Consider the following 27,660-nt stretch of genomic DNA (forward strand, 5'->3'; position numbering starts at 1 on the left):
TCCGATTTTTCTTTCACGATGTCTTCTGAGTACTGTTATCTTAAAAAAAAAAAAAAAAATATATATATATATATATATATATATATATATATTTATACAATATACCTCTATACACATTTTCCACTTTTTTATATTTTTTTTTTATTTTATTCAATTCTAAGGTTTCATTCCAGGATGGACAAACTATTATCAGATATTTATAGATTCAGACCCTCGGGACCTTCCCTATTCTATCAGTCCTCCCTGTTTCCTCTATTGCCACCCCTAGCTTGTGTTGCCTGAAGGAATTCCTCCTAAATAATTTTATGTCTAGTATGGTGTCCTTTTTCTGTCTCTTGAGGTAGCCATACTTTTTCTAAAGTCCGTAGATCTGTGACTTTTGTTTTCCACAATTGTGTGGTTAGGATGTCTAGGGTCTTCGATTTATGAGCAATCAATGATGTTGCTCCATTTAGGCCTATTTTTAGTAGCGTTAATCTTAGTTTGCAAGGCAATTTTGGTGGTTAAAGGGACAGTCTAGGCCAAAATAAACTTTCAGGATTCAGATAGAGCATGTCATTTTAAACAATTTTCCAATTTTACTTTTATCACCAATTTTGCTTTGTTCTCTTGGTATTCTTAGTTGAAAGCTTAACCTAGGAGGTTCATATGCTAATTTCTTAGACCTTGAAGCCCACCTCTTTTCAGATTACATTTTTTTTTTTACAGTTTTTCACCACTAGAGGGTGTTAGTTCACATATTTCATATAGATAACACTGTGCTCGTTTGGCACTGATTGGCTAGACTGTCAAAAGAGCTGAAAAAAGGGGCAATTTGCAGAGGCTTAGATACAAGATAATCACAGAGGTTAAAAGTATATTATTATAACTGTGTTGGTTATGCAAAACTGGGGAATGGGTAATAAAGGGGTTATCTAGCTTTTAAAACAATAAAAATTCTGGTGTAGACTGTCCCTTTAATGTAAAATAGTTTGTCAGAATGGTTTTAAAGTGTGTTTCCACTTCTTCCCATAATTGCTTCAGTTTAGTGCAGTCCCATCACATGTGTGTATCATTGCCTCTGTTTTCACATCGTCTCCAGCATCTATCACTCGCCCCTGGATATAGGGACTGTAACCTAGTGGGAGTAAGGTACCATCGCATCATTACTTTAAAGGGACAGATTACTCGAATGTTCTCCCTTTTTAATTTGTTCCCAATGATCCACTTTACCTGCTGGAGTGTATTAAATTGTTTACAAATATTTCCATTACCCTTATATTGGCATTTGAAATAGTTTATTTAGCCTGTGGTATCCCCACCCATCCTGAAAGTTTTTGGCCTCGAGGGCATGCTTTAACACAGCCAATAGAAGAAATTACCCTCCCAGTGGGTTATAGAAGTATTGGTGATTGGTTTATGGACAGATATAAGATAAAGAAGCAGGTATATGTATACAATGTGATAAAGTAACGAGATCTGATTATACCTACAAGCTTTACCCATTGTATTAGGTTGTGGCTTCAAAACACAAAACCAGCTAATTCATATACACAAATAAACCTTAAAGTAAATCTCATACATTTTATACTCTGCAGCTGGTAAAAAAAGTAATTGGAAACGCATTAAAGGGACAGTCAAGTCCAAAAAAAACTTTCATGATTTAAATAGGGCATGTCATTTTAAACACCTTTTCAATTTACTTTTATCACCAATTTTGCTTTGTTCTTTTGGTATTCTTAGTTGAAACCTAAACCTAGGAGGTTCATATACTAATTTCTTAGACCTTGAAGACTGCCTGTAATCTGAATGTATTTTGACCACTAGAGGGCATTAGTTCATGTGTTTCATAAAGATAACATTGAGCTCATGCATGTGAAGTGACCTAAGAGTGAACACTGGCTAAAATGCAAGTCTGTCAAATGAACTGAAATAAGGGGGCAGTTTGCAGAGGATTAGATACAATGTAATTACAGAGATAAAACGTTTACTATTATAAGTGTTGGTTATGCAAAACTGGGGAATGGGTAATTAAGGGATTATCTTTCTTTTTAAACGACAAAAATTCTGGTGTTGACTGTCCCTTTAAGCTCCAACATTTGTGGTGATGTGCAGGATTTTTTTGGTGTGTTTGAAAGAAGTTACTTTTTAATATAGTTATGAAATTTAAATTCCCTGTGCTCTGCGCCCACTTCAAAAGTAAATTGTTCTGTGAGCTAACGGTTTGATTTGTTCTCCAATCAGCACTCTCCCCATATGGCACTTTTTTTGTAGCTAGAGTGCTGATTGGAGAACAGTTCAAAGCGTTAGCTCACAGAAAAATTGACACTTAAAGTGGGCAGCGGAGCATTTAAATTTTATTTATACCCTCTTCAAAATGATGTATAGAAGAGTTCCAGAATTTAGCAATGCAAAATTGGGTTGCTGTACATATTTAATTAGTTTACTTACATTTTTTACTAATCCCTTTAAAGGGAAAGTGGGCTTGTTGAGACTAAAATTGGGTCCCAAAATCTCACTAATATTCAATACTTTTCTCATAACTGGCTAACCCTTGGGCATGTTCACTGCATATAAAGAGAGGTCCTTTTTTTTAATCTCCACATTTCCTGAAGCAATTTGGCGTAATATTTTCAGACTTTACATTTTTTTTTTTTTAGTACATCATATGTATATTAAAGCATAGATAAATAAAATATGGCAGATAGTGGTGCAAAGATTCTGCAATGTATATATTTATTTATAACTTTATTTTCATCTAAAAGATAAATGTATGTTTATGTAGACTCATCTGCGTGGTTTGTAAACATTCTCTTTGGTTCCTTTTTATATAAAAAAAAAAAAAGTGTATGTATTACACCTGTTTGCTATGTTAATGGTTAATTACCACTTTTCTTTTTTTTTTTTTTTTTTTTTTTTTTTTTTTTAAATTAACAGGATACAGTGGTCGCAATGCAACTGGAATGGAAAACATCTGTAACGTATAAATATATGGGAGGCAAAATCCCCTCTTAGTAGCTGTTTAGTGTTCTTGCATTTAAATGTTTGTAGGTATTTACTTAAAGACTTCCTGCTGATGTCATATGTTAGAATGGCATCTCTAAGCTGAACGCTACATTCTTGAATTTTATGGGTACAATGGATGAACCCCAACGTGTGCAGCTAACTTGCCTGTCAACTGCTACTTCACTCCATCCTCCTGCTCCAAAAAGGCCACGGATTGAGGAAAAAGGGACACCTGCTACTGTTCGCCTTACACTTACTCTAATCGAACCAGATCACAAGCGTTGTTCAGAGTTCTACTACCCTGAACTGTTGAGAAGCTCACAATCTAGGGAGAAGAGAGGTCAATCAGGAGAGAAAGTGAGGGTAAGGCAAATCTAACAAGCATCACAACCCAGTGTCTTACAGTCAACTCTGTAAACCAATCTGATCTATCTTGTACCCTTCATGTAACAATAAAGCAGGTATAATCTATTTTTTTTTTTTATTTTTTTTTAGTTATGAGTTTGATTTCATATTCATAAGAGACTGTTCATTTGTGTTATCACTTGTACAGTCAAAAACATGGATGGTGTACAGCAAAGACTGTAACAAAAACTCCACTTGAGAGGATTCTTTGCACTCTTTATCTGATATAAATTATAGCACGGTCCCTCATAGCTGATTGCAATAACGCACCTGTGCTATCCATCATGAATAGTATAGTGGACTTGTAATACCAGCACAAACATGCACATGGTATGGATTGCTCTCCAGTCATATTTACTCTCCATAGCGCTTAAAGGGACCGTCAACACCAGAATTTTTGTTGTTTTAAAAGATAGATAAACCCTTTTATTACCCATTCCCCAGTTTTGCATAAGCAACAGTTATAATACACTTTTTACCTCTGTAATTACCTTGTGTCTAAGCCTCTGCAGACTGCCCCCTTATTTCAGTTCTTTTGACAGACTTGCAGTTTAGCCAATCAATGCTCACTCCTCGGAAAATTCACATGCATGAGCTCAATGTTAGTTCATGTGTTTCTTATACATAATGCCCTCTAGTAGTGAAAAACTGTCAAAATGTATTCTATTAGAGGCGGCCTTCAAGGTCTAAGAAATTGGCATATGAACCTCCCAGGTTTAATGACAGAAATTCCACAGCTGCATTCATTACTTTTGGGAAATAAGACCCTGGCCACCAGGAGGAGGCAAAGACACTTCAGCCAAAGGCTTAAATACCCCCCCCCCCAGTCATTCTTTGCCTTTCGTCCCAGGAGGTTGGCAGAGATGTGTCAGAATTTTTGTTTTTTGTCTCTTATGGAGGGTAGTACTCCTTTATTTTTTTTTTTTTTATTTTTTTTTTTTTTGCATGGGACAGGAATTTTAAGTAATCGTGTCAGCCTCTCAGTGAGGGCTTGGATGAAAGTTAGTCTGGAGATGCAGGGAGAGTCTTTCTGTGAAACCATCCCAACTCATATAAACAGCTCCTCAAGCAATCTGCGTTGTCTAACTCCGCTGCCTGCTTTCTTCTCTCAAGTCTATGGCGGAGGCGATGCTACTATCATCACACTTGAAGGGCCGTGTTCCTGTTCCACGGAGTAGATTCCGGGAAGATTGTTTCATTTACTTTCTTTATGAATGTACTGTAATACAAATGTATCCCCGAGAGGCTACCACCTTGCGGACTTAACTTAACAAAAGGTTCTCAGTGAGTCCCCTTTAGTATCTTGGAATCACGGGTTATCTCCTGAGGGGGGTTATTGAACAGAGGGGTTTATAATCATGTTTGTGATTCAACCTGCTTATGTGCAGTGTTTACTGGGCTCGTGGTTTGGAAGCGACGCAACTTTATGGTTGGGCGCGCTTTTTTGGACTATACGGTTCACCTTGTGGTTGGACGTGGTTCTGCTCCGTCTTCCATTTCCGCATTCCCGACCGTGTGGAGAAGGAGAAATTCTAGTCCACAGGGGTCTGGTCATAAAAGGTGGTGAGTGCCCCAGCCATCGTAGGTGTCAGGTGCCGTTTTTGTTTTACTTCTTAGTCCATATTTGCATATCTTCTATCCAGTTATGGAGGAGTCTGATGCTGAGACTGTTTTAATTTCAGATTCTGCGTCGGGTGAAGAATCTTGATTGGCCTCGTTGACTCAAGTCAACCAGTTTTTGTTCTGTATGCCATATGAGAGCACCTTGTTCCTTTGGGTCTGGGAATCGAGGGACAGCTGAGCCATCCGCCTCTGGGGGTCCGGTCTTCCAAGAGGCGAGATCCCTACCGCTCCTTCTACTTATGCGGGTACCCCAGTTTATGATTATTCCTCCATGCAGGTTGGCGTGTCTTCCCCCCCCCCCCCCCCCCCGGAGGTTGCAGCACGTTTTCGTTTCCACTTATTTTTGGCGATTATTAATCTGTAGAGTCCAGACGTTTATGCGCAATTGTGCTCGTGCCCTATTGTCCCAGGTCTACCGCATTGGGGAGGGCCTGTACAGTTCCCTGTGGGTGTAACTGTCCCTGAGTGTTGTGCCTTTCGTTATAGAGTGGCGTGTCTTACTCGGACATTTTTTTTTCATTTATTATATGCTCCTATCCTTCGCGGATATGGGAATTTTCAGTCTGCTTCGAATGGTGCACCTCATTAGATATGTGGGGATGATGTAATCTCCTGACTGTTCTTTTTTTGAGATCCTTCCCAGTTTTTAGAAGATTAGGGCTCTGTTTGGCTGGTCCTGCGGTAGGCCTGTTTTCTTATTGGGCGTTTAACCTATGGATATATATATATATATATATATATATATATATATATATATATATATATATATATATATATATATATATATATATATATATATATATATATATATATATAAAAAATTTTATCCGATTTTTAAGATGTCTTAATTTTCCTTCAGAAATCTTAAACTGGTATCGATACACTGTTACTAATGCGGAAGTGTTTTTGAGGACATGTTAGTCCTATCTTTGTCTGTTTTCCCTTCTTCCCCTCTGAGGGAGGATTTATGCAGCTTGACGGTTAGGACCCATTTGCTGGCTGGTCCTGTTGTGTTCGGTTCTGTCTTGTGGCTGCTCAGGCATGTTTTGTCGTTCTGATTGGCTGGTCCGGTCGAGGTGCCGAGCGCTCATGTTATTTGTTTTACATTCAACTAAGGATTCTAGAGGACCTGTGGGTCTTCAAGGCAGGAAGGATTGTCTCAGTGCTTATAGCCTTCAATTTGGATGACTGGATCAGTGGAGTATCCTTTGTGTCATTCTCTATGGCGTATGGTATTGTCTGACCCTAGAGTTCCTCTCCCACGTGGTGGAGAGTAGGAGGCCTTAGCGCCTTCTTTCTGCCGAGTGAGCAGTTTGGCCTTTATTTCTTTTGAGTCTCGAGGTAGTTTGGCTGCCTTGCTGCGGTTGGGTTGCAGAATGTAACCAGCTGCAGCCATTACACATCGACTGTTTACTGTCTAGCTGCTTTTTTTTTGTTTTTGTTTTTTGGAGACTTTTTGGTCTTCCTTTGTGGTCTCCATGTTAGGCCTCATTTTTGTCCCACCAGGGACACTGGGTGTGGTTCCTTGGGTTTGCTTGGGGTTCCTCCCGAAACTGGGGTTGGTTTGTGCCCCTATTTTCTTGTGATCATCTGCTTATACGGAGGTGTTGTGGAGACTAGCATTGCTAGAGTGGTTTTGAGCTTGAGGTACCCCCTTGCCTTATTGTCCTGAGGCTGTTAGTGATTCTAAAAGCTCTAATGTCATTGTATGACTTACCTCCTTGGAGAGTTGGACTTTGGCAAGGGGTGGTCGCTTCCTTAGGTCGGGACATGCAAGTTTTTCTCGTTATCCGGGTTGATCTGGATATCGCATCGGTATCCCTTGTTGTCTGGGTTGTTCAGAAGGTGTGTAAGTTTTTGCGGTTTTTGTTTATCTAAACAGTTGGGGGTTCGGACCTGTTTTCCCTGGGGCTTCCGTTTTTTGGGTTTCATTCAGCATTTTCCCTTGTGGATCCTGTTGTGGTTTGTTACCGGACCTTTAGACTCCAGGGTTAGTTCAGGGTTCCAGGAAACTTGGGCTATGTCCTTTTACTTGGTTGGCCAGGTTTTTTGAGCGTCGTTGCTCGTTGGGCTTGTGTTGCGCCTTAGGCGGTTTCCCTTGGTCAGCTTGTTGTTGTTGTATCCATTGAATTCACTGCTCTGCATGTGAATGGACTTGCAGTGTCACTGCTGCTACTATTGCACATTGGTTGCGTGTTTGCAGGCTTTTTTTTTTTTTTTTTTTTTTTAGGGGAATCTCTTTCAATATGGCTTTTGAGTTGGGGATTGATCTCTCCTTTAACCTGTGGCTTGTGGTAGGTGCTGCCCTTTAGCCTTTTCCCCTTTTTGGGTCCTTTTTCTTAAGGCTTCTCCTGGTTCAGGATATGGGACCTGTGAGTTTCCCTAGCTGAGAGGGATTTTCTCTCTGGGTTACTAAGTTGGACTTTTTTGCTAGATCCTTTGGGTCTATGGTCCTGTTGTCCTAAGGAGTCGGGTTGCACCCGTGCTCTGTTGGATTGGCTGTGGCCGTTCTTTCGCTTGTTTTTGAGCTGATTTTGGGGTTCTTCTTTTTCCCTGTTGCAGACCTGCCGTCGCTAGTGCTGGCCCGGCTGGGAGTGGGTTCTGAGAGACATTGTCATCTCCAGGATCTTGGTGGGCATAGTAGCTAGCTCCCTAATCTTACAAGCAGAGAGTCTAGGATTGCTCCGCCTCGGGTTTTGGGTGTTACTTCTCTTTCTTGGGGGACCTCATGGAGGTTACGATTCCCTTTTTTTTTTTTTTTTTTTTTTTTTTTTAAGACCTGTGTGTAGGTCTGGTGGCTTGGATTGCCTAGAGTGTGCTCTCTGTCTGGGAGTTGTCTTTTGCAATCTGTTCTTTTGCTCTCAGCAAGTATTCCCTGTGTCATTCAGAGGATGGGGGCGTGTTCTTGACTCAAGGTTTTTCGTCTGGGTCTGTTACACCTTTTTTTTTTTTTTTTTTTTTTTTTTTTTTTTTTTTTTGTAGTGGAATACTTCAGTGTTCCAAGTTCGAACTAAGTGAGGACTTTGTCTTCTGTTGTCTTTTGGTGCTTTTGCACATCGTTTGAGAGAAAGTTCTGTTTCTATGCCTGGTCCTATTTCTCCGGTTCTCCTGGTCTAGGCGTAGTCTCCCCTTGTCTGTCGGGACCCATTTGGTCCCTTGTGAGCTGGGCTCGCTCTGGGGTTTTTTCCTTTTTATGGATCTTGTGACCTTTCATTTTTTTTTTTTTCCTTCGGTTCTTCCTGGCCCTTTCCCTTTTGTGTAATGAGATTTGATGTGGCAATTTCTTAACCACTTAAGTATTAATGGCTAGAGATATGAGGCATAGGAATAGGGAGGTAGAAGCTGAGTCAGACTCTGCCTCTCTGTTTTCATAATTTCTCAAACACAGACAGGGTGCCTGAAATGACTTGGTGCTGAATTATGGCTGTGCAGGTGTGAAAAGAGTTTAAAAAGTTTACCCAGCAATACAACTCCTTAAGTCTGTAGTAGCATAGCATGAGTTATACAACAGAGTGTTAAACAACAATGTAGTATACAGAACCTGATTCAGAGGATTTGGTAGCAACCGCTGCGGTGAGTCTAATGTCCCTGAAATCGGAGCGGTAACAGCGTATTGATGTGTGTATGTTGCTGCTGGAGCGGTTTGTCGGATCTCGTAACAAACAGAAGTTACTCAGGGCATTGTGTTTCTGCATGGACAGAGCTGCGAGTGTGGAACCGGCGGGGTCCGATGACGTTAGCAATTGCTGCAAGAGACGACTTCCATGGAAGGACTCCCAGAACTTCAAGGTAGACGAAAATCTGTAGTTGGGAGTAGATCAGAGTTTACAAGGTACAATGTAATAGTTGATGAGGTGTATATTAGATGCACTTAAATAAACCAGTTAAGGTATACTGGGAAATAGAGGATTTAGAGTTGATCTGGAAGGCTAATTAGTAAATAAGGTGGTATTGCAAAATGGCAAGAAAATAAAAATAAAGGTGGAATCATGACACTTTGGGAGTTTAGGCTGGTGTTCCCTTCTTTAGTGAGTGGGGAGGGACCAACTGTTGGTCAATAGTGTCTCCTGGAGGCCTGTTGAGTCCGTCTTTGCCGTCTCTAGCTAGGCTCTGGACTACCTGCAGGTCAGTGTCCTCGGGGCTTTCTCGTCAAAGTTTTCTCGGCTTCGGACGAAGCTGGGGTTTTTGTGGTTTCAGGCTTGGTGCCCTCAGAATGGGCCACCTATTGTATCCTCCCGTCTTGGCATTGTGTCCTCTATAGCTTGGGTATTGTTTACAAAAAGTAATGAATGCAGCTGTGGACTCTTTCCATTTAAGAAGAAAAACATAAATTATGCTTACCTGATTTTCTTTTGATGGAAAGAGTCCACAGCTCCCCACCCGTAATTTTCATGTGGGCGTCCTTATTTTATTCTTCTGGCACCTTTCACCCTGATATTTCTTCTATTGTTCCTCGGCAGAATGACTGGGGGATGAGGGGAGTGGGAGGAGCCTTTGGCTGTGGTGTCTCTTCCTCCTCCTGGTGGCCAGGTTCCTATTTCCCAAAAGTAATGAATGCAGCTGTGGTTTTTTTTTTTTTTTTTTTTTTTTTTTTTTTTTCCATCAGAAAAAAGAAAATATTCAGGTAAGCATCATTTGTTTTTGAAAAGGGTGGTTGTTTCATTGAATATCCTTCAAATAGAAGAGACTAATATTATTATAATAAAGGAGTTTAAGGATGCCTCTGTTGGCCGTTGATCAGAATTCCCACGTTGAAAAATCATGTGTAGCATCTTTGTTCCTTTATTTTTTTTTTTTCTTTAAAGGGCCAATATACTTCTATTTGTTATAGCATGTAATTTTAAGATCAGCAACCCTGCATCTCTATTTGTCTAACCCCGCATCGGGTTCCCAAGACAAAACTGCCTCTGATCCAATCAGCAGCCCTAGTTGCACGTTTCAGATGTGTAACTAGTATGGCTGATTGGATCAGCAGTGGTTTCCTCTTGGGGCCGGCAGTGCTCTGCGGGCCCAAAGCAGTAGTTCTACTATCTATTTTACCCCTTTGCAGGGCTTAAACACAGAGGTACATTGTCGCTAGTCTTACAATTACATGCTCTGATGAATTAGAGCATAATAATGGCCCTTTAAGCCATTGAAATCTTAGAAGTGGCATTTGAATTAAAAAGGATATAACCGCAAAATCCAGTTAAACACCCACAACACAAAAGGGATTTCCATAGACCTTTATGGAACAAATTGCCAAAGTTAAAATAAAATTGTGAAATTACCATTAACCCCTTAAGGACTAAGCTTTTTTTCCCCCCCAAGTTACTGTGCTTAATGGGACATAAAACCCAACATTTCTTTCATGGTTCAGATAGAACAAACTATTTTAAACAACTTTACAATTTACTTCTATTATCAAATGTTCTATGTGGTCTGAACTTAACTTCCTGCTTTTCTACAATGATATCAAGGAATGTGCACGTGTCTGCAGCTGTTTTACAACAATGTTATACATTAGCACGGGCACTACAAATAGTGCTGCCACGTGCACGCTACCTATCTTGATATCTCTTCAATGAAGAATAGGAAGAGAATGATGCAAAATGGATAATGGAAGTAAATTGGAAACTGTTTAACAAATTATGCTTTGTCTGAATCATGAGAATTTTTGGTTTTTCATGTCCCTTTTTAATTGATGCAGGTAATTTGGGGATTTTTGCTCTGTATTGGTTTCACCATAATTATCCACTCCCTTGTTTAAAGGGACACTGAACACAAATTTTTTCTTGTGTGATTCAGATAGAGCATGCCATTTTAAGCAACTTTCTAATTTACTCCTATTATCAAATGTTCTTCATTCTCTTGGTATCTTTATTTGAAATGCAAGAATGTAAGTTTAGATGCCGGTCCATTTTTGGTGACTAACCTGGGTTATTCTTGCTGATTGGTGGATAAATTCATCCACCAATAAAGTGCTGTCCAGAGTCATGAACCAAAAAACTTTTTCAAATAAAGATAGCAAGTGAAAGAAGAAAAATTAATGGGAGTAAATTAGAAAGTTGCTTAAAATTGCATGCTCTATCTGAATCACGAAAGAAGAAAAAAATTTGGGTTCAGTGTCCCTTTAAGTGCACCCATACATATTATAGTTTTTGTTTTGTTTTTTTTGTTCTTTTTTAACAGACATAACTTTGAAATTTGTCAGAATAAAATCTGCTACTCATTTGAAGTTCAGACTAAGTGCTATTGCATTGTCTTTTTTTATCATGCATTTGTTAATTATGCAAATGTACCATATTTACTGGTTCTTTTAATGATTTTAAAAAGTTTTCAATATCCACAACCAGCCACCATTTGCCTTATTTGGAGGAGCCAATCAGGGCTTTAGTCCACAGACAACAAGACTAGTCACAGTCATAAAGTTATTATAAAATGAATTGCTTTGCAGTTATTTGATTAGGGACATATAAGTAGCATGGTTAGCCTTGAGGAGCCAAGTTCTGAGAATTAATAATTGCTCAATTTTCCAAGCAAAATTTCACAAAACGGGCAAAAAATATATAATGAAAATGTATTGTAAATTGCTTTGTTACACATAACGAAATATTGTTTATAAAAATGTTTGCCGATAAAGCTTTAAATACGTATTTCCAAAGGCTTGTGATCGACCCCTTAGGTAGCATGGGACCAAATGATCTAAAGAACAATAGAGTTGAATATTTAAATGGTAAGAGCGAATATGTTGTTCTAAAATAAAAATGTAAATTCTCTTCTGTTTCCAGACTCAGAAGAAAGTTCCAAACCTGATTAATGAAGATGCTGCAGAGAGTAAAGAGGTGGCAGAAATAGCCCAGAAGTTTGAGGAGAAATATGTAAGTGCTGTTTAAAAGAATCCCTAACTCACAATAGAAGATCAGCCTGATTTCTCTCACCAGTGAAAATAGACCCTTTTAAAGGGACATGAAACCAGAAATTCTTCTTTCATTATTCAGAACAACTTTCATTTTGCTTCTATAATCTAATTTGCTTTATTTTCTTGGTATCCTTTTTGAAAAAGTATACCTAGGTAGGCTCAGGATCAGCAATGCTCTGCCTGATTGGTGGCTGCACATAAATGCCTCTTGGCATTGGTTTGCCCAATGTGTTCAGCTAGCTCCCAGTAGTGCATTGCTCTTTCTTCCTCAAAGAATACCAAGAGAAGGAAGAAAAACTTAATAGAAGTAAATTGGAAAGTTTATTCAAATTGTATGCTCGATCTAAATTATGAAATATTTTTTGGTTTCATGTCCCTTTTTAAAGGGACAGTCTAGTCAAAATTAAACTTTCATGATTCAGATAGGGCATGTCATAATTTTTTTTTTTTTTTTTTCTTTTTTTTTTTAATCCATTTTCATTAGCAAAAAAGAAAACCAGAAAATTGTATACAACATTTTGCTAGTACATTACTCATAGTACCTTCTTGCAGATATTTTTCAAATAGTTAAGAAAAAAAAGAAAATTGTACCACTTAAAGGGACAGTCTACACCAGAATTGTTGTTGTTTTAAAATATAGATAATCCCTTTATTACCCATTTCCCAGTTTTGCATAACTAACACAGTTATATTAATATACTTTTAACCTCTGTGATTATCTTGTATTTAAGCCTCTGCAAACTGCCCCTTTTTTTCAGTTCTTTTGACAGACTTTCAGTCTAGCCAATCAGTGCCTGCTCCCAGATAACTTCTCGTGCACGAGCACAGTGTTATCTATATGAAATACGTAAACTAACACCCTATAGTGGTGAAAAACTGTTAAAATCCAACCTGAAAGTGGTGGTCTTCAAGGTCTAAGAAATTAGCATATGAACCTCCTAGGTTAAGCTTTCAACTAAGAATACCAAGAGAACAAAGCAAAATTGGTGATAAAAGTAAATTGGAAAATTGTTTAAAATGACATGCTCTATCTGAATCCTGAAAGTTTTTATTTTGGCCTAGACTGTCCCTTTAACAGTGTCTTAATTTGTAATCTATCATGTTATATAATGTCCCATAGGTACACAACCTGAAAATTGGAATTATTTTTATAGATTTATGTATAGAAAAAATATGAACCAAGGAGAGAAAAAAAAGAAGAAAAAAAAGAAGAAAAAAATACATTGAAAACCACTTTCTCCTAATTATCTTTAGTCTATCCTAAAGTTAAACACTGAAAATGATCTTGTCAATGTTGGGATATTGTCATATGAGCCATTCTCCCTGGCCCTATATGTTGTGTCCTTTGATCCCTGTCACGATTTGCTCAATTTTCTTCCTTTTTCCCCTCTCTTCCCCTTCTTTTTCCTTTTGTTAGTAACCCCGCATCTGTAGCAGGAGTTCAGGATGACCAATCCTACTGACCAAGCGAATCAGCCAGACCACCGTGAAAAAAAATGTGATAGGGGGGGGGGGGGGGGGGAAAGAGTTTTAAGTTTAAACTTGAGCAAGGGAGATTACCAAACCCCCAGTAGTACTAACTCTAAATTCCTGAATGGGTAAATCTGATATTCTATCTCATTCGGCGTCAGTGTTTTGATAAATACTGACCTTTTTTTTTAAAAAAACCTTCAATATCTGCTTCCTCTTTCATGTTGGTATCTTTTTGTTCTAGTAGGACCAGTCAACACATTAGATTTGCATAATCAACAAATGCAAGATAACAAGACAATGCAATAGCACTTAGTCTGAACTTCAAATGAGTATTAGATTTTTTTATAACAAATTTCAAAGTTATGTATATTTCCACTCCCCTTGTACCATGTGATAGCAATCAGCCAATCACAAATGCATATACGTATAGTCTGTGAATTCTTGCACATGCTCAGTAGGATCTGGTGACTCAAAAAGTATAAATATAAAAGACTGTGCACATTTTTTTTTAATGGAAGTAAATTGGAAAGTTGTTTAAAATTACATGCTGTATCTGAATCATGAAAATTTAATTTAACCTGAGTGTCCCTTTAAGCAATTTTTAAGCTCCGGTATACTAGGGCTTGCACTTCCTTTCCATTTCTTAAACATTGGACATCTTGCCGCTAAAATAATCATATTAACTATTTTGTTATGTACCAGGAGATCTTTTGTAACTTCCCATAAAAAAATTATGTGAGCCACATTTAGTCTCAGAGGGGAGATTTTTAATACTTGATTAATCTAATATTCTATCTTAAGCCAAAAATGTTTGATCTTGGGACATTCCCAAATCATATGACTAAGATCTGCCGAAGGTAATAGACATTTTGGACTTTTGCAAAAGTTGGTGTTACTATACCCCGAAAAAGGGGTTCAGGTATGGGAAGTCCTATAAAGTAACTTAATATGAGACTCCCTCCAGGTAGCTGATAACGTAATTTGTGAGACTTTTGAAATGGAAACAAGAATATTGCGTGCATTCGTGACATATTGAGGTATTATTAAATTCCATGCCGGGCATGTCATTTTAAACAACTTTCCAATTTACTTTTATCATCAGATTTGCTTTGTTCTTTTGGTATCCTTTGTTGAACGCTAAACCTAGGTAATCTCAAACACTAATCAGCACTGATTGGCTAACATGCAAGTCTGTCAAAAGAACCAAAATAAGGGGTCAGTTTTCAGAGGCTTAGATACATGGTAATCACAGAGGTAAAAAGTATATTAATATAATAGTTATGGTTATGCAAAACTGGTAAATGGGTAATAAAGGGATTATGAACATTTTAAAGTAGACTGTCCCTTTTTTTTAAGGACCAGTAAATACAGTAGATTTACATAATCAACCAATAAATAAAAAGACAATGCGTTAGCACTTGGTCTGAACTTCAAATGAGTAGTAGATTTTATTCTGACAATTTTTCAAAGTTGTCTATTTCCACTCCCCCTGTATCATGTGACAGCCATCAGCCAATCACGCATGCATTTACGTATATTCTGTGAATTCTTGCACATGCTCAGTAGGAGCTGGTGACTCAAAGTGTAAATATAAAAGACTGTGCACATTTTGTTAATGGGAGTAAATTGTAAAGTTGTTTAAAATTGCTGCTTTATATGAATCATGAAAGTTTAATTTTGACTTGATGGTCCTCTTTAAGTAGTGGCCAGATAGAAAACACCAAGCCTGAAACCTATATTTTCAAGTTGGTTTCATACTGTTTGGTATCGTATTTTTCTCTTGTAAAGGTGTATCCAGTCCACGGGTTCATCCATTACTTGTGGGATATTCTCCTTCCCAACAGGAAGGACACCCACAGCAGAGCTGTCTATATAGCTCCTCCCCTAATTGCCACCCCCAGTCATTCTCTTGCAGCTCTCGACAAGAAAGGAAGTATCAAGAGAGATGTGGTGACTTAGTGTAGTTTTTACCTTCAATCAAAAGTTTGTTATTTTTAAACGGTACCGGCGTTGTACTGTTTTTACTCTCAGGCAGAAATTGGAAGAAGAATTCTGCCTGGAGGTTTTGATGAGTATGGAAAGAAAACTTCAGTTGGGGGGACGGTCTGCAGATTGCCTGCTTTGAGGTATGTTCAGTATATATTTTTTTTTTTTCTAGAGAGATAAGGTCTAGAAAATGCTTACAGTGCCTGGTATATTTAAGGTAAGCCTGATACAGTGATTTTAACAACAACTGGGATCATGCTTGCAAATAAGGGATCATGTTAATACTTATATTACTTAGTGTAAAAACGTTTGCATGATTTATAAAAATAAAAACTTTTTTTTCTCTGAGGGTGATAAATCATTATTTGGGGCCTAGTTTTCCACATGGCTTGTTAGATTACTCCTAGGAGTACTTTTTTTTAAGGCCCTCTGACTTTGAGTGCATGGTAGGGAGGGGCCTATTTTCAAGCTCTAAATGTGCAGTTGATTTTCAGTCTGAGACATCCAGCTTCCCTTAAGGAGTCCTCTGGCTTATAGGACCTCTATAGAGGGTTTTGTTCCTGCAAGAATCGTTTTTAAGGGCAGGTAGGAGCCACAGCACAGCTGTGGCAGTGTGTTTGACGGTTTGTTAGCAGTTTTAATGTTTTTCTAATTCGTTTTTGGGCCTGAGGGGTTAATCATCCATTTGCAAGTGGGTGCAATGCTGCTTTAGTCCCTTATACACACTGTAAAAATTTTGTAGAGTTTACTACTTTTTATAACTGTTTTGCAGTTTATGTGGTAGTTTTTTTTTCTGTTAAAGGCACAGTACCGTTTTTATATTTATTGCTTTTTTCACATTTATTAAAGTGTTTTCCAAGCTTGCTGGTCTCATTACTAGTCTGTTAAACATGTCTGACATAGAGGAAACTCCTTGTTCATTATGTTAAGAAGCCATTGTGGAACACCCTCTTAGAATGTGTACCAAATGCACTGACCTTTCTATAAGTTATAAAGATCATATTATGGCTTTTAAAGATTTATCACCTGAGGTTTCTGAGACTGACAAAAGGGAGGTTATGCCATCTAGCTCTCCCCACGTGTCAGAACCTATAACTCCCACTCAAGGGACGCCAAGTACATCTAGCGCGTCCAATGCGTTTACCTTATAAAACATGGCGGCAGTTATGAATCATACCCTCACAGAGGTATTGTTCAAACTGCCATGGTTACAAGGAAAGCGAGACAGCTCTGGGGCTAGAACAAATACAGAGCTCTCTGACGCTTTAGTAGCTATGTCTGATATACCCTCACAATGTACAGAAGCCGAAGCAGGAGAGCTTCTATCTGTGGGTGACATTTCTGATTCAGGGAAGGCGTTACTTCAGTCTGACTCTGAAATGGCCTCATTTAAATTTAAGCTTGAACACCTCAGCTTGTTGCTAAGGGAGGTTTTAGCAACTCTGGATGACTGTCGATTTTACACAATTTCTCTGGGACTACAATGGTGTCACAAATACTTTGCAGTGCCTGTTTACACTGATGTTTCTCCAATCCCTGAGAGGTTTTCAGAAATTATTACGAAGGAATGGGATAGACCAGGTGTACCATTCTCTCCCCCTCCTGCAGTCTCTACCCTAGCTAAGCGTACAACTATCCCCGTCGAGGACAGTTGTGCTTTCCTAGATCCAATGGATAAGAAATTAGAGGGTTTCCTTAAGAAAATCTTTATACAACAAGGTTTTATTATCCAGCCTCTTGCATGCATTGCCCCAGTCACTGCTGCAGCGGCTTTCTGGTTCAAGTCTCTTGAAGAGGCTCTACAGGTGGAGACCCCGTTGGATGATATCCTAGACAGGCTTAAAGCTCTTAAATTAGCCAATTAATTTATTTCTGACGCCATTTTTCATTTAACAAAGCTAACGGCTAAGAATTCAGGTTTTGCCATTCAGGGGAGTAGGGTGCTATGGCTTAAATCCTTGTCAGCTGACGTTACTTCAAAGTCTAAGCTTCTCAACATCCCCTTCAAAGGGCAGACCCTATTCGGGCCTGGACTGAAGGAGATCATTTCTGATATTACTGGAGGAAGAGGCCACGCCCTTCCCCAGGATAGGTCCAACAAATTAAGGACCAAACAGACTAATTTTCGTTCCTTTCGAAACTTTAAGAGTGGTGCAGCTTCAACTTCCTCTACTGCAAAACAAGAAGGAAATTATCTACACATTCCGATACACAGGGATCATCATCGGTTTCTCAGGTTCGCCTTCCTAGACAGGCATTACCAGTTTGTGGCTCTTCCCTTCGGGTTAGCCACGGCACCAAGAATCTTTACGAAGGTTCTAGGGTCCCTACTGGTGGTTCTAAGGCCACGAGGCATAGCGGTGGCTCCTTACCTAGACGACATTCTGATACAGGCGTCGAATTTTCAAATCGCCAAGTCCCATACGGACATTGTTCTGGCATTCCTGAGGTCTCATGGGTGGAAGGTGAACGAAGAAAAGAGTTCTCTCTCCCCTCTCACAAGAGTTTCCTTCCTAGGAACTCTGATAGATTCAGTAGAAATGAAGATTTTTCTGACAGAGGTCAGGTTGTCAAAGCTTCTAACTTCCTGCCGTGCTCTTTATTCCACTTCTCAGCCGTCGGTGGCTCAGTGTATGGAAGTAATCGGCTTAATGGTAGCGGCAATGGACATAGTTCCGTTTGCCCGCCTACATCTCAGACCACTGCAACTTTGCATGCTCAATCAGTGGAATGGGGATTACAGATTTGTCCCCTCTGCTAAATCTGGATCAAGAGACCAGGGATTCTCTTCTCTGGTGGCTATCTCGGACAGATGCCAGCCTTCTGGGCTGGGGCGCAGTCTGGAACTCCCTGAAGGCTCAGGGATCGTGGACTCAGGAGGAAGCCCTCCTTCCGATAAACATTCTGGAACTAAGAGCGATATTCAATGCTCTTCAGGCTTGGCCTCGGCTAGCTGTGGTCAGTTTCATCAGATTTCAGTTGGACAACATTACGACTGTAGCCTATATCAACCATCAGGGGGGTACAAGGAGCCCCCTGGCGATGTTGGAGGTTTCAAAGATAATTCTATGGGCAGAGGTTCACTCTTGCCATCTCTCAGCTATCCATATCCCAGGAGTAGAGAACTGGGAGGCGGATTTCTTAAGTCGGCAGACTTTTCATCCGGGGGAGTGGGAGCTCCATCCGGAGGTGTTTGCCCAGTTGATTCAACTATGGGGCAAAGTAGAACTGGATCTCATGGCGTCTCGTCAGAATGCCAAGCTTCCTTGTTACGGGTCTAGGTCCAGGGATCCCAAGGCAGCGCTGATAGATGCTCTAGCAGCGCCCTGGTCCTTCAGCCTGGCTTATGTGTTTCCACCGTTTCCTCTGCTCCCTCGTCTGATTGACAAGATGAAGCAGGAGAAAGCTTCGGTGATTTTGATAGCTCCTGCATGGCCACGCAGGACTTGGTATGCAGATCTGGTGGACATGTCATCCTTTCCACCATGGACTCTGCCGCTGAGGCAGGACCTTCTACTTCAAGGTCCTTTCAAACATCCAAATCTAATTTCTCTGCGTCTGACTGCTTGGAGATTGAACGCTTGATTTTATCAAAGCGTGGTTTCTCTGAGTCGGTCATTGATACCTTAATTCAGGCTCGAAAGCCTGTCACCAGGAAAATCTATCATAATATATGGTGTAAATATCTTCATTGGTGTGAATCCAAGGGTTACTCATGGAGTAAAATCAGGATTCCTAGAATCTTATCCTTTCTCCAAGAGGGATTGGAGAAAGGATTGTCTGCTAGTTCCTTAAAGGGACAGATTTCTGCTCCGTCTATTCTTTTGAACAAACGTCTGGCTGAGGTTCCAGACATTCAGGCATTTTTTCAGGCTTTAATTAGAATTAAGCCTGTGTTTAAACCTGTTGCTCCGCCATGGAGTTTAAATTTAGTTCTTCAAGGGGTTCCGTTTGAACCTTTGCATTCCATAGATATTAAACTTTTATCTTGGAAAGTTCTGTTTCTAGTAGCTATCTCCTCGGCTCGTAGAGTTTCGTAGTTATCTGCTTTACAGTGTGATTCCCCTTATCTGATTTCCCATGCAGATAAGGTAGTTTTGCGTACCAAACCTGGGTTTCTACCTAAGGTAGTATCTAATAAGAACATCAATCAGGCGATTGTTGTTCCTTTATTATGTCCTAATCCTTCCTCAAAGAAGGAACGTCTTTTACACAATCTTGATGTGGTTCATGCTTTAAAGTTTTATTTACAAGCTACAAAGGATTTTCGTCAAACATCTGCTTTGTTTGTTGTCTACTCTGGACAGAGGAGAGGCCAAAGGGGTTCGGCAACTTCTTTTTCTTTTTGGCTGAGAAGCATAATCCGCTTAGGTTATGAGACTGCTGGCCAGCAGCCTCCTGAAAGAATTACAGCTCATTCTACTAGTGCTGTGGCTTCCACTTGGGCCTTTAAAAATGAGGCTTCTGTTGAACAGATTTGCAAGGCGGCAACTTGGTCTTCGCTTCACACTTTTTCTAAATTCTACAAATTCGATAATTTTGCTTTTTCTGAGGCTATTTTTGGGAGAGAGGTCTTGCAGGCAGTGGTACCTTCCGTTTAAGTGCCTGCCTTGTCCCTCCCTTCATCCGTGTCCTAAAGCTTTGGTATTGGTATCCCACAAGTAATGGATGAACCCGTGGACTGGATACACCTTTACAAGAGAAAACAAAATTTATGCTTACCTGATAAATTTATTTCTCTTGTGGTGTATCCAGTCCACGGCCCGTCCTGTCATTTTAAGGCAGGTGTTTTTTATTTTTAACCTACAGTCACCACTGCACCCTATAGTTTCTCCTTTTTTCTTGCTTGTCTTCGGTCGAATGACTTGGGGTGGCAGTTAGGGGAGGAGCTATATAGACAGCTCTGCTGTGGGTGTCCTCTTGCAGCTTCCTGTTGGGAAGGAGAATATCCCACAAGTAATGGATGAACCCGTGGACTGGATACACCACAAGAGAAATACATTTATCAGGTAAGCATAAATTTAGTTTTTTTTCATTTTATAATTCAGAACATATAGTTTTAAACAACTTTGCAATTTACTTCTATTTCTCAATTTTCTTTGTTTTCTTGTTATCCTTTGTTGAACAGCAGGAAGGAAAGGAGTGTGCATATGTCTGCAGCACTATATGGCCGCAGTTTTGCAATAAAGTTATACATTAGCAAGAGCACTAGATGGCAGCACTACTTCCTGTTATGTAGTGCTTCAGGTATGTGCACACTACCTATCTAGATATCTTTTTAACAAAGAATAACATGAGAACAAAGCAAATTTGATAATAGAAGTAAATTGGAAACTTTTAAAAAATTATATTCTCTATCTGAATCATGAAAGAAAAATCTTGTTTCACGTCCCTTTAACACACATGATTCTTCTAATGGGCCTCCCTAATTCAGTCTCCGCATCCTGGCCCCTGCATGCACATGAGAGATTTTGTTTTATTGCTGTTAAACACTCTTTTTAAAATCATGTCTGATTTTTAGTCATAAAAGCAGTGCCTATATTTTAGGTCATCTTAAAATTAATCAGGACACTTTGCACGGAGGGAAATATTTTTTTTTTTAGTTCACATAGTTTTAATTTAGAAACAAAAAATAGTATTATAGTACAGCGGTAATTAGCTTATTTGAAACTATTCTGGGTCTGTAAGGGGCACTTGTAGAAATAAGAAGGTTACTATGTTTTAGACTCTATTACCCTGTATTTTTTATATACTGCAGGCTACAAATATGGCTTTCTCATTATTAAAATTTAAATAATAAATACTATATATATATATATATATATATATATATATATATATATATATATATATATATATATATATATATATATATATATATATATATATACATACATATACACACAGTACTGTGCAAAAGTCATAGACCACCATTATATTTGTTGTTTTAGGCGCTGGGCTGACCTAATAGGCGGGATCAGACTGATATACTACAGGAAAGTTGCACCCAGGTGGTAAATCGCCATAGAACAGGCTAACAAAGGTATTGAGCCAGTTGTTCGTTCCTGTGAGTGCACTTCTCTCTGCATGTATTTAGTCTCCCTATGGGAAAAAGGGGCAACCAGACGTGGACTCCTTGCTCAGTGTGCTTAGAGGAATACGGCTACACCTCACTGACAAGGCCCAATGAAGGCCGAAATGATCGTCTGGGGTTGCTGTGTTCCTTGTTCAGAGAGGATTGCCTGGTATTTCGGCGCTGGACTGACCGTAATAGGTGGGATCAGACTGATATACTACAGGAAAGTTCTTTTCTGTGAAAAGCGTTACTGAACTAAAAGAAGTTGCACCCAGGTGGTAAATCGCCATATAACAGGCTAACAATGGTATTGAGCCAGTTGTTCGTTCCTGTGAGTGCACTTCTCTGTATATGTATATGTGTGTGTGTGTGTGTGTATATATATAATTTTCTTACATGTAATTAGCAAGAGTCCATGAGCTAGTGACGTATGGGATATACATTCCTACCAGGAGGGGCAAAGTTTCCCAAACCTCAAAATGCCTATAAATACACCCCTCATCACACCCACAATTCAGTTTTACAAACTTTGCCTCCCATGGAGGTGGTGAAGTAAGTTTGTGCTAGATTCTACGTTGATATGCGCTTCGCAGCAGGCTGAAGCCCGGTTTTCCTCTCAGATTGCAGTGAATGTCAGAGGGATGTGAAGAGAGTATTGCCTATTTGAATACAATGGTCTTCCTCTAGGGGATCTATTTCATAGGTTCTCTGTTATCGGTCGTAGTGATTTCTTCTACCTCCCTTTTTCAGATCGACGATATACTCTTATATACCATTACCTCTACTGATTCTCGTTTCAGTACTGGTTTGGCTATCTACTATATGTAGATGAGTGTCTTAGGGTAAGTAAGTCTTATTTTATTTATGACACTCTAAGCTATGGTTGGGCACTTTATATGTAAAGTTCTAAATCTATGTGTTTAAACTTATATTTGCCATGATTCAGGATTATCAGTATTCCTTCATTCAGACTGTCAGTTTCATTATTTGGGATAATGCATATGAATAAATATTTTTTTTCTTACCTTAAAAATTTTCAATTGACTTTTTTCCCTGCGGGCTGTTAGGCTCGCGGGGGCTGAAAATGCTTCAATTTATTGCGTCATTCTTGGCGCAAAATTTTTTTGGCGCAAAATTTTGAAATTTCCGGCGCCATAGTTGACGCCGGAAGTTTGTTCGTGGTTGCGTAATTTGACGTCTATGTGTTTCAGACGTTTTTTTGTGCAAAAAAATGTGGGCATCATTTTTCGGCGTCAGAGGATGTGGCGTCATACTTGGCGCCAAAAAATATGGGCGTTGTACTTGGCGCCAATGATGTGGCCGTCATACTTGGCGCCAAAAAATATGGGCATTGTACTTGGCGCCAATGTGGCCGTCATACCTGGCGGCAAAAATGTGGGCGTCATTCTTGTCTCCACATTTTTTCACATTATTTAAGTCTCACTTTTTCATTGCTTCTGGTTGCTAGTGGCTTGTTTATTTGGCATTTTTTCCCATTCCTGAAACTGTCATTTAACCCTTTAGTGACAGGGTGAAAGTGCCTACATCGGAACACCTGTTCCGATGTAGACAAATTGAAACTACGCAATCGTGCATACGATCGCGAGATTTCAATTATTGGATCGCATCTGGGGGGCGTCCCTACAACCCTAGGAACGCCCTCCAGACCGCGATCAAGTCCTAGAAGCACAGAAGGCTTCAGGACAGCCGTTTGTTATGACGTTCTATTCCGTCATAACGGCTTTAAAGCCCAGTGTAATTATGACGGAATATAACGGCGTTAAAAGGTTAAGGAATTTGATCATTTTGCTTTATATGTTGTTTTTTTCTGTTACATATTGCAAGATGTCTCAACCTGACCCTGGATCAGAATCTACTTCTGGAAAGACGCTGCCTGATGCTGGTTCTACCAAAGTTAAGTGCATTTGTTGTAAACTTTTGGTATCTGTTCCTCCGGCTGTAGTTTGTGTTAGTTGTCGTGATAAACTATCAAACGCAGAAAATATCTCCATTAGTAATAATCCTTTACCTGTTGTTTTTCCTTCAACATCTAATGTTCAGGATGTCCCTGTTAATGTAAAAGAATTTGTTTTTAATTCTTTTAGGAAGGCTCTGTCTGTTATTCCTCCTTCCAGTAAACGTAAAAGGTCTTTTAAAACTTCTCATATTTCAGATGAATTTTTAAGTGACCGCCATCATTCTGACTTAACTGTTTCTGATGAGGATCTATCTGGTTCAGACGATTCTGCCTCAGATATTGACACTGATAAATCTTCATATTTATTTAAGATGGAGTTTATTCGTTCTTTACTTAAAGTGTTGATTGCATTAGATATTGAGGAGTCTAGTCCTTGATACTAAATCTACTAAGTGTTTAAGTTCGGTTTTTAAACCTCATGTAGTTATTCCAGAAGTTTTTCCAGTTCCTGATGCTATTTCAGAAGTAATTTCTAGGGAATGGAATAGTCTGGGTACTTAATTCACTCCTTCTCCAAGGATTAAGAAATTGTACCCTGTGCCATCTGATAGATTAGAATTTTGGGACAAAATCCCTAGAGTTGATGGCGCTATTTCTACTCTTGCTAAACGTACTACTATTCCTATGGCGGATAGTACTTCCTTTAAGGATCCTTTAGATAGGAATCTTGAATCCTTTCTAAGGAGAGCTTATTTATGTTCAGGTAATCTTCTTAGACCTGCTATTTCTTTGGCTGATGTTGCTGCAGCTTCCACTTTCTGGTTGGAGGCTTTAGCGCAACAAGTGTCAGACCATAATGCTTATAGCATTGTTAAACTTCTTCAACATGCTAATAACTTTATTTGTGATGCCATTTTTGATATCATTAGAATTGATGTCAGGTGTATGTCTTTAGGTATTTTAGCTAGAAGAGCTTTATGGCTTAAATCTTGGAATGCAGATATGACTTCTAAGTCAACTTTGCTTTCTCTTTCTTTCCAAGGTAATACATTATTTGGTTCACAGTTGGATTCTATTATTTCAACACTTACTGGGGGGAAAGGAACCTTTTTGCCTCAGGACAAAAAATCTAAAGGTAAATATAGGGCTGCTAATCGTTTTCGTTCCTTTCGTCAGAATAAGGAACAGAAGCCTGACCCTTCCTCTAAAGGAACGGTTTCCGTTTGGAAACCTTCTCCAGTCTGGAATAAATCCAAGCCTTTTAGAAAGTCAAAACCAGCTCCCAAATCCGCATGAAGGTGCGGCTCTCATTCCAGCACAGCTGGTAGGGGGCAGGTTACGATTTTTCAAAGATATTTGGATCATTTCGATTCACAGTCTTTGGATTCAGAACATTGTTTCACAGGGGTACAGAATAGGTTTCAAGGTAAGGCCGCCTGTGAGAAGATTTTTTTTTTTCTCTCACGCATTCCAGTAAACCCAGTGAAGGCTCAGGCGTTTCTGAAATGTGTTTCAGACCTAGAGTTGGCTGGGGTAATTGTTCCAGTTCTGTAACGGGGTCTGGGGTTTTACTCAAATCTATTCATTGTACCAAAGAAGGAGAATTCCTCCAGACCAGTTCTGGATCTAAAAATATTGAATCGTTATGTAAGGATACCAACATTCAAAATGGTAACTATAAGGACTATTCTGCCTTTTTGTTCAGCAAGGGCATTATATGTCTACAATAGACTTACAGGATGCATATCTTCATATTCCAATTCATCCAGATCACTATCAGTTCCTGAGATTCTCTTTTCTAGACAAGCATTACCAGTTTGTTGCCCTTCCGTTTGGCCTAGCAACAGCTCCAAGGATCTTTTCAAAGGTTCTCGGTGCCCTTCTCTCTGTTATTTGGACAATATCTTGGTACTTGCTCAGTCTTTACATTCTGCAGAATCTCATACGAATCAACTTGTGTTGTTTCTTCAAAGACATGGTTGGAGGATCAATTTACCAAAGAGTTCCTTGATTCCTCAGACAAAGGTAACCTTTTTGGGTTTTCAAATAGATTCAGTGTCCATGACTTTGTCTCTAACAGAAAAGAGACGTCTGACGTTGGTTTCAGCTTGTCGAATCCTTCAGTCTCAATCAATCCCTTCGGTAGCTTTGTGCATGGAAATTCTAGGTCTCATGACTGCTGCATCGGTTGCGATCTCCTTTGCTCGCTTTCACATGAGACCTCTCCAGCTTTGTATGCTGAACCAGTGGTGCAGGGATTATACAAAGATATCACAATTAATATCCTTAAATCCCAATGTTCGATCTTCTCTGACTTGGTGGTTGAATCACCATCATCTAATTCAAGGGGCCTCTTTTGTTCGTTCAACCTGGACTGTGATCTCAACAGATGCGAGTCTTTCAGGTTGGGGAGCTGTATGGGGATCTCTGACAGCGCAGGGGGTTTTGGAATTTCAGGAGGCGAAATTACAAATCAACATTTTGGAACTCTGTGCGATTTTCAGAGCTCTTCAGTTCTGGCCTCTTCTGAAGAGAGAATAGTTTATTTGTTTTCAGACAGACAATGTCACAACCGTGGCGTATGTAAATCATCATGGTGGGACTCACAGTCCTCAAGCTATGAAAGAAGTATCTCGGATACTTGTATGGGCGGAATCCAGCTCCTGTCTAATCTCTGCGGTTCACATCCCAGGTGTAGACAATTGGGAAGCGGATTATCTCAGTCGCCAGACGTTACATCCGGGCGAATGGTCTCTTCACCCATAGGTTTTTCTTCAGATTGTTCAAATCTGGGGACTTCCAGAAATAGATCTGATGGCCTCTCATCTAAACAAGAAACTTCCCAGGTATCTGTCCAGATCCAGGCATCCTCAGGCGGAAGCAGTGGACGCGTTGTCGCTTCCTTGGAATTATCAACCTGCTTATATCTTTCCGCCTCTAGTTCTTCTTCCAAAAGTGATTTCCAAAATTCTAATGGAACGTTAGTTTGTATTGCTGGTGGCTCCAGCATGGCCTCACAGGTTTTGGTATGCGGATCTCGTTCGGATGGCAAGTTGCCAACCTTGGACACTTCCGTTAAGGCCAGACCGTCTATCTCAAGGCCCATTTTTCCATCAGGATCTCAAATCATTAAATTTGAAGGTATGGAGATTGAACGCTTGATTCTCAGTCATAGAGGTTTCTCTGACTCAGTGATTAATACTATGTTGCAGGCTCGTAAATCTGTGTCTAGAAAGATTTATTACCGAGTCTGGAAGACTTTTTCATTTCTTGGTGTTCTTCTCATAAATTCTCTTGGCATTCTTTTAGAATTCCTATAATTTTGCAGTTTCTTCAAGATGGATTGGATAAGGGTTTGTCTGCAAACTCTTTGAAAGGTCAAATCTCTGCTCTTTCTGTTCTTTTTCACAGAAAGATTGCTAATCATCCTGATATTTCGTCGTTTTGTACAGGCTTTTCCTTGGTGTTATCAACCTGCTTATATCTTCCCGCCTCTAGTTCTTCTTCCAAGAGTGATCTCCAAAATCATCATGGAACAATCGTTTTGTGTTGCTGGTGTCTCCAGCATGGCCTCACAGGTTTTGGTATGCAGATCTTGTTTGGATGTCCAGTTTCCAACCTTGGCCACTTCCATTAAGGCCAGACCTTCTTTCTCAAGGTCTGTTTTTCCATCAGGATCTCAAATCATTAAATTTGAAGGTATAGAAATTGAACGCTTAGTGCTTAGTAATAGAGGTTTCTCTGACTCGGTGATGAATACTATGTTACAGGCTTGTAAATCTGTTTCTAGAAATATTTATTATCGAGTTTGGAAGACTTACATTTTCATGGTGTTCTTCTCATAAATTCTTCTGGCATTCTTTTAGAATTCCTAGAATTTTACAGTTTCTTCAGGATGGTTTGGATAAGGGTTTGTCTGCAAGTTCCTTGCAAGGACAAATCTCTGCTCTTTCTGTTTTATTCCACAGAAAAATTGCTAATCATCCTGATATTTCGTCGTTTTGTACAGGCTTTGGTTCGCATCAAGCCTGTAATTAAGTCAATCTCTCCTCCTTGGAGTCTTAATTTGGTTTTGAGGGCTTTACAGGCTCCTCCGTTTGAGCCTATGTATTCTCTGGATATTAAATTACTTTCTTGGAAAGTGTTGTTCCTTTTGGCCATCTCTTCTGCTAGAAGAGTTTCTGAGTTATCTGCTCTTTCTTGTGAATCTCCTTTTCTGATTTTTCATCAGGATAAGGCGGTATTGCGGACTTCATTTAACTTTTTACCTAAGGTTGTGAATTGTAACAACAT

General features: G+C 39.5%; 1 protein-coding gene across 1 annotated transcript in view; it reads left to right on the top strand.

Annotated features, from left to right (window-relative positions):
* Positions 1-27,660, top strand: part of UBN1 (ubinuclein 1) — a 412,348-nt gene that overhangs the window by 6,559 nt on the left and 378,129 nt on the right. The window contains exons 2-3 of the mRNA XM_053694221.1: positions 2,917-3,348; positions 11,784-11,873. Of these exons, the coding sequence (XP_053550196.1) occupies positions 3,109-3,348; positions 11,784-11,873 (330 nt within the window). The 5' untranslated portion in view covers positions 2,917-3,108. The remainder of the gene's footprint in view (positions 1-2,916; positions 3,349-11,783; positions 11,874-27,660) is intronic.

The sequence above is a fragment of the Bombina bombina genome, chromosome 11, assembly GCF_027579735.1.
Source record: "Bombina bombina isolate aBomBom1 chromosome 11, aBomBom1.pri, whole genome shotgun sequence".
In the NCBI taxonomy this organism is placed as follows: domain Eukaryota; kingdom Metazoa; phylum Chordata; class Amphibia; order Anura; family Bombinatoridae; genus Bombina; species Bombina bombina.